Raw genomic sequence first — 7,425 nt, 5'->3', positions numbered from 1 at the left:
GGTCCTAACACCCCGCGGCCTCCCATTGGCCGAAGCGCGGCCTCGCTCGGTGACGTCACGGCCAAGGAACGTTCCAAATAAACTGGCGCATTCTGGGAATGGTAGTTCCGGAGCCGCTTGGGGACAGGCTCCGCGCGGTCCTAGCGCACGGCGGATCAGGGGGGTGAGATTTTGCTCCAATGAGCATGGGAAAGTGTGAAAGGACATCAGGCTAAGGGGAGCCCCTTGGCAACCGAGAGACCTGGATGGAGCCTGGACTGCCTGGGTCGGCTCCTTGTCTTCCTTTAAATGTTCTGGTGGTGGAAATGCTGCACTGGTGAAGGGGAGTGTTCGGTTCATGACTGACACCCAACCACAATCGTGTTTGTAATCATGGTGCTTCAATAGAGAGTTGATATCAAAATAAAATATTATTGTGAAAGATTTGTGATTCACTTTGGTCACAATAAAACTTCTTTAAAACAGAAAATCAATGTTCTGGAGCCTGTCATGTGCCTGGGCCAAGCGCCAAGCTTGGAAGAAAGCCACATGCCCAATGGGGGTGATGTGTGTGTGTGTGTGTGTGTGTGTGTGTGTGTGTGTTAGGGTATTGGAGATATCTGAAAGGCTTCCTGCAAGTGATGACCATGTAGATTCCCTCCCAAAGCTTCATTCATCCATCCAGGGGCCGAGTACTTTGTGGGGTCAGCTTTGTGCTAAGGCATGCCGTGCGTGTGTGTGTGTGTGTGTGTGTGTGTGTGTGTGTATGTGTGTGTGTTAGGGCCCTGGAGAGATCCAAAAGGCTTCTTGGAGGAGATGACCACGTAGATCCCCTCCCAAAGGTTCATTCATTCATCCAGGAGCTGAATACTTGATGGGGGATCAGCTTTGTGTTGTGTGTGTGAGTGTGTGTATGTTTGTGTGTTAGGATCCTGGAGAGCTCCGAAAGGCTTCCTGGAGGCGATTTCCACGTAGACTATCCTCCCAAAGCTTCATTCATCCATCCAGGGACCGAGTAGCCACATGACTCCTGTGTGTGTGTGTGTGTGTGTGTGTGTGTGTGTGTGTGTGTGTTAGGATACTGAAGAGATCCAAAAGGCTTCCTGGAGGCGATGCCCAGGTAGACTACCTTCCCAAAGCTCCATCCATCCATCCATCCATCCATCCATCCATCCATCCATCCATCCATCCATCCATCCACCCACCCATCCATCCGCCGAATACTTGGTGGGGATCAGCTTTGTGCCAAGGCCTGGTGCCCAAACTGTCTGGTGCCCACTGAGATGGACGTGTGTGCAGCTCACGAATATACAGAGACCCGGGGTGCGGCTCTTGGGCCAAAAAACCCCACCTGGAGCACCGTGTTCCGTGCGGGTATAGCTAGAGTTCTTAGCCTCCCTCCAGGCCGGGTCCCCACCCTGCAGCCCTCCTTCCGAGGCGCCGCGCTGGCTGGCGGACGCGGCGGGACTACAAGTCCCAGCGACCCCCGCGCGCGCGGCGGGCCGGGCGGCGAGGCCGGTGAGTCAGAGCGCACAGTAAATATTTGGATTAGCCGGAGCCGGCTCGCTGCTCGGCCGCCGCTCATGGTGGACGCGCGCGGCTCGTCCGGAGGAGCCTGAGCGGGCCCGGCGGCGGCGGCGCCATGTCGGTGGACATGGACGAGCTCAAGCACCAGGTCATGATCAACCAGTTCGTGCTCACGGCGGGCTGCGCGGCGGACCAGGCGAAGCAGCTGCTGCAGGCGGCGCACTGGCAGTTCGAGGTGCGAGGCCGGGCCGGGCCGGGCCGGGCCTGGCCGGGCCCGGGCTCGATCCCTGGGCTGGGATGCGGCGGCACGTGCGGGAAGGGAGGGGGATCGGACCCTGGGGTTGGGGTTCGGGGGTGCCCCCGATTTTGCTCGGGGCGGGCCCGGACGGACGGACACCCCCAAGGCGGCCGGAGAGGTGGACGCCCCGGCCTGCACGCGCGCAAGGCCCGCCGCCGCCCCTACCTCCGATTTGGGGGCCCCGATTTGGGGTCCCTGGGACCCCCCGCCAGACACGGCCCATCCGTGGGGCCATGTGCGTTTGTATTTACGTCGGATCGTGTGTCAACACGCGGGGCCCCCGCGTGGCCACGCTTGGGCGGTGGAGCTCCAGGCAGGCGTGGCGCCCCACGGCTGGGTGCCCCATTCACGGGCCCTGCCTAGCACCCCAAATGCCGAGGCCTAGCCCTATCCGACCCCCCGGATCCACCTGGCCACCCCTGACTGTCACCTCAGTCGCAGCAAGCCCAGAAATAATCCGAGGGGTGCAGGGATGAGCCCCGAGTGTCTAGACGGGGTGTCTAGACCTGCTCCTCCTAGCCCCCCCCCCACATCCCCGATCTTCCACTCACTCTTTGGAGAAATAACTCGAGGGGTGCAGGAATGAGCCCCGAGGGTCTAGACGGGGTGTCTAGACCTGCTCCTCCTAGACGCCCCCTCATTTCTGTGTCCCACTCACTCCTTGGCAGCTTTCACCCACTTTTCACCCCACCCCACTCCACCCTGCCTCGGATCTCCTCCTCCTCCTCTTCCTCCCGGAGGGAGGCAGAGGGAAGGGCCTTCTCTTCTCCCTCGCAAAGTGAGAGAGAGAGATCAGCGCCCCACCCGCAGGAAGCTCCCAGAATCTCCTGTTTGTCTCAAGGGCTGGATGTGGCGGAACTTGCAAAACCACATTGAGAGAGCAGTCGAGAGAGCCCCACATCCGTCCCTCCCTGGGCCTCGCCCTACTGGGCCTAGCGCAGGTGGTCTTAGGGCAGCGGGGCACCCGGGTTTAGGAGGTCCTAGAATTGAAATGGCAAGCTGGACGCTCAACATTCCGATCTCTGATTTTGCCCTCCCTCCGTAGGAAGAACCCAGTGCTAGGGAGGAGTGCTAAAGCTGGAAGTGGGCTGGGAAGGTCTCTGTCCCGGAGTGGGGCGCATCATGGCTGAGAGTCCCCCTGTGTCCCCACCCTTGTGTCCCCTCCTCTCCAAGTTTCTAGAAGGCAAGCACTACCCATCCGGGTCGCATTCAGGGATTCCTGGTCTGAGAGACCTGGCTTTTTTGCAAATAATTGGGGAAGGTGTGACCCCCTGGTGTCTGGAGTTTGGGGTCTTCGAGGGAGCTTAGCGGCTTACTGCACTTCCCCACTGCACTCTGGGGGAAAGAATCTGAGGGGAAGGTAGCAAAATAATGGAATCAAGTTAGAGAACTTCAGGACACTGAGTGTCCTGCTGAGTTTCCTTTCCCATGGTGGAATCAGACCACCCTCTCTTTCCTGTGGGAAGCCAGCTGGTCTGTCTGCAGGGTCCGGCTAATGGGAAGTAGGAAAGGACTAGAAGTCCCAGAAGGGACACTCCCCCATGAACTCACATTCAGGTGCCGAGTGGTGGGCCCTGGGGTGAACCTGGCTCTCTTTCCCACAGACGGCCCTGAGTGCCTTCTTCCAGGAGACAAACATTCCCTACAGCCACCACCACCAGATGGTAAGGAGATGTGGGGATCGGTGGTTGGGGAGGCATACCTGGGGGCCGCAGGCCACTTACCTACCATTTACCTGTCTCACAGATGTGCACTCCTGCCAACACCCCCGCCACGCCCCCCAACTTCCCCGACGCCCTCACTATGTTCTCTAGACTCAAGGCCTCCGAGAGCTTCCACGGGGGTGCACCAGGGAGCCCCATGGCGGCTGCTGCCACATCACCGCCACCTCACTTGCCCCACGCCACCACCGGCAGCTTCACAGCACCCAACTGGCCTGCTGCAGCCTCGCCCCCTGGGGGCCCACAGCACTATCCGCCGCCACCGCAGCAGCAGCAGCAGCAGCAGCAGCCCCTGTGGACTCTGGCGTCACCCTCCCCGGCGTCAGACTGGTCACCCCTGGCCCCCCCCGCAGGCCGCGGCAGAAGCCAGGGCCCACCCTGCCATGGAGGCCGAGAGATAAGGGCGGCCCTCCCCCTCCCGGAGCCCAGACCCCTGGGGCGGGGGAGTGGACGTCTCCCTGGGCCCATCACCCTTCTCCACTGCACCCATAAGCAGCAGCGGGCACAGTGGAGGGAGCCATGGACAGAAGCCGAAGATCAGCCCGCCTGCCTCGACTAGGCCAGGGAGACTCACCGGCTCCTTTCTGGGGGCTCCTCGGGTCCCAAGGCCGGGCTCCCCACCCCGGGCATGCAGCGCCTTCTCCGCATGCGTGCGTGTAGCCGTGTCGGTGTATTTATGTGTGTGCCGCTCTTCCAGATGCACCCCCGTCTCGGGGCGGCTGGACTTTGCATGTTCGAGTGCACCCCCAGGCCCTGCCCCTCTCCCCTCTCCCCCTTGTTGCTCATTTTGCTGGTCCCTGCAAAGAAAAGGATGGTGGGGAACTCCAAGACTTCCCACCTGATCCCGGTGCTGCCTGCATGCCCCCTGCCTCTCAAGCCAGGTTGCCCCAGCCCCAGCCCTGCCCTCTAACAAAGGACGAGAAAGTTCCAACCACTGTTGGCTCTGTGATCTTGCCTCGACCCTGGACTTGGCCGCCAGCTGCCTGTGTCGTGACTCCGTCCACCCGGGTCCACCGTGCTGTCTGCCATAACACGCTCCAGAACCTTCTACTCATCGAGGGCTCCTGTGCAGCGCCTTCCTGGCTTGTCCCCAGAATTCAACCTCTGCTGCCCACCCTGCCCTACCTTCCTGGGGGATCAGCATCCTTATCCTCTCTTGTCTCTGCCCCAAAGAATGCCCCAAGCTCATACACCAGTGCACACGCTGGTAGGCGGGCCCTTCCCCAGTACCAGGAACCTGCCCATGAGATTCCCCAGCACATGCGCCAAGCCACACACAGGTGCTGTCTGCTGATGAATTGGGGTTACCCAGGGCTATCGCAACTGGTGTAAAGGCTGTGCTTGGAGAGTCCTCACAGCCACACTGTCCCCACATTGTCTGCTGTGATAGCTACCACCCCTGTCCTGACCCTCTGGAACTATGTCCCAGGATTGGGTCCTACCCTGAGGACCACCTAGCTCTGTCAGGATCCAGGCCTTGGGGCCCAGCTAGACAGAATCTTAATCTCTTGGGCCGCCAAGTCTTCCCCACCGATACTGCTCTTTGGGCAGGGTTTCAGGAAAAGTGCCCGGTCCCTGGGGGCAGGTGAGGGTGCTCCAGAACTGATGCCAGCAAGTGTAAAGTGGCCTGTTTAGAACAGCCCTGTGGGCCACAGGAGGACATGTGACCTTAGGACAACAGTCTCCCTCCGGTGCTCTGGAGGTACCCTACCTCCATGCTATCTCTTCAGCCCCTGGAGGTTCAAAGATATACCCCAGCCCATTAAGACTCTTAAGTTCAGCTCCTGCTGCTCCAGAGCTGCCACAAGTTCCTTGTGTGGGTCTGTCCAGTGGCACTGCCTCAAGGGGCTGACAGATGTCCTTGGGCGGGAATACTGACCAGTTCGGCCATTCACCTCCATATCAGGAAGAAGCCCTGTGAGCACAGCACCCCAGTGTGGCATCTGGAGTGGCCCCCTGTACGGGAGCCAAAGTGAATGCATGGGGAGGAGAAATGAGTACATGGTTTTGAGGCCAGAGAGAGCATGAAGGTAAGGCATTTGCCTTATATGCAGAATTGACAGTGGTTTGAATCCCGGCATCCCATATGGTTCCCCAAGCCTGCCAGGAGCGATTTCTGAGCATAGAGCCAGGAGTAACCCCTGAACGCAGCCAGGTGTGACCCAAAAACAAAACAAAAAAAAAAAGAATACATGGTTTTATTTTGAGGTGACGACAAAAGTTCCCTTGAGGGGACAAGGCCAGAGCTACAGGGGCATCAGGAGAACTGGGCCTCACTAGGACTGCTCCCTGGAGAAAGGCAGAGAGGGGGGAGATGGGAGCAGAGTCCCACTATCCCCCCCCCCCAAATTCTCTGGGTAGTGAGGACTTGAACCACAAGGGAGGAAGTTTTACATAAATGAGCAGTGAAGGCTAACGCGGCCCCTAAGGCACCCCTTCTGTACTCTGGGACTCCAGGGTTGTGTTCCAAGCTACCTTTGAGGTAGTTGAGGATGTGTGTAAGTGAAGGGGAGAGTGAGGGCTTGGGAGATGCTCAAAGCTTGTCACTGAATGGGCTTTCAGGGGGTGAGGGCTGGCTCTCATCCCTGACACCCCATGGTGACCCAAGCACAGCCAGACTGACCCCCAAATGAGAAAGAAAATAAAAACCAGATTGAAAATGACTCCTTGGGTCCCAGCAAGTTACTAGTAGAGTGCATAAACTGGGCTGGGGTGTAGGGCAGGGAGTTGGGGCAGCAGTGATGGGGGACCCATCAGCAGAGCTGCAGCTGCGCTAAAGGGGAGCCTGTTCCCAAAGGCCACCAGGGTGGCAGTGGGTCGAAGAAGCTCAGTACAAGGGGATGTTAGGGATGGAGCCTGGCACGTGGCTGATGTGCGTTCAATCCCCGGCACCCCATGTTATCCCTTGAACCCGCTAGGAGTTATCGCTGAGCACCAAGTCAGGAGTAAGTTCCTGGGCACTGCCAGGTGTGCCCAGCAACAGCAGGGAGATAAAGAAGAGGAGGCAGGGCTGGGTGCTGCTCCCGGGAGGTGGAGTGCAAAGTGGGTGCAGAGCTCACCTTGTGTCAAACTCCCTGGGCTGAGAGGCGGCTTGAGGCTCCAGCGTTGGATTCCTGGGGAGCCTGGGCAGCCCTGGGACAGGCTGAGGGTCCTGCAGAGGTGGTGGCAGCGGCGGCAGTAGAGACTGAGGCCAGGTTGAGTCAGGCGGATGGGCAGTGGGCTGGCGCAGGGCTGGCATAAGAGGGGTCTTGAGCACTGCAGGCATCTCGCTCCTCAGTGGCCCAGAGACTGGACATGCTTCCCCAGAACAAGGTGTACCAGGCTACAAGCCCCAAGCTTCTGGGGTCTCCAGAATGGGGCCCCCAGGGGTTGTCTGAGGACACAGGTTTGGAGCCTGAGGTCTAGCTCTGCCATCCCAGAGCACTCTATAGAACACCCCTCACAATGGGCATATGGGGGTGACCTCTGATGAATTTGTGGCACTGGAAGGGGGAAGCCTAAGACTTTGGGGGCCCCAGTACAGCCCCCATAGCCTAGCAGGTCACCCTTTCCTATGCTGGGATTGGAGGTAGGCTGGAGATCAGGGACTGGGTGTGGGAAGGGGCCCACAGAGTCCCTCACACTGCAGAGCAGGTGGGGGTAGAGGCAGGGAACCAGGTGAAGAGCATGCTGGGATTGGGGGTGTCAGGGCCCTATGGGGTGCCCGGGTACTCACGAGGGTACAGGGTAGTATAAGGGCCATGGCGCCCACGATCATCGGGGCCTCGAGCAGGAGGGTGTGGAATCTTCTTAACTAAGTGGCACCAAAGGGAAGAGATCAAGGAGGGAGCTGCTCTGCCCTGCAAACTCCCAAATCTACCAGCACACCTTTTCCAAAAAAAGCGTGATTGCAGCCATCCT

At 59.3% G+C, this 7,425-nt stretch overlaps 1 protein-coding gene across 1 annotated transcript; it reads left to right on the top strand.

The window, feature by feature from the left end:
• Positions 1-1,521: 1,521 nt before the first annotated feature.
• Positions 1,522-4,072, top strand: UBALD1 (UBA like domain containing 1). The gene is given in 4 exon segments (XM_049768527.1): positions 1,522-1,741; positions 3,409-3,468; positions 3,551-3,868; positions 3,870-4,072. Coding segments are annotated over 4 exon segments (555 nt in total). The 5' UTR covers positions 1,522-1,621; the 3' UTR covers positions 3,927-4,072.
• The last annotated feature ends 3,353 nt before the right edge of the window (positions 4,073-7,425 follow it).

Source organism: Suncus etruscus, chromosome 2, assembly GCF_024139225.1.
Source record: "Suncus etruscus isolate mSunEtr1 chromosome 2, mSunEtr1.pri.cur, whole genome shotgun sequence".
Taxonomy (NCBI): domain Eukaryota; kingdom Metazoa; phylum Chordata; class Mammalia; order Eulipotyphla; family Soricidae; genus Suncus; species Suncus etruscus.
This window is presented reverse-complemented; position numbering and strand designations above follow the sequence as displayed.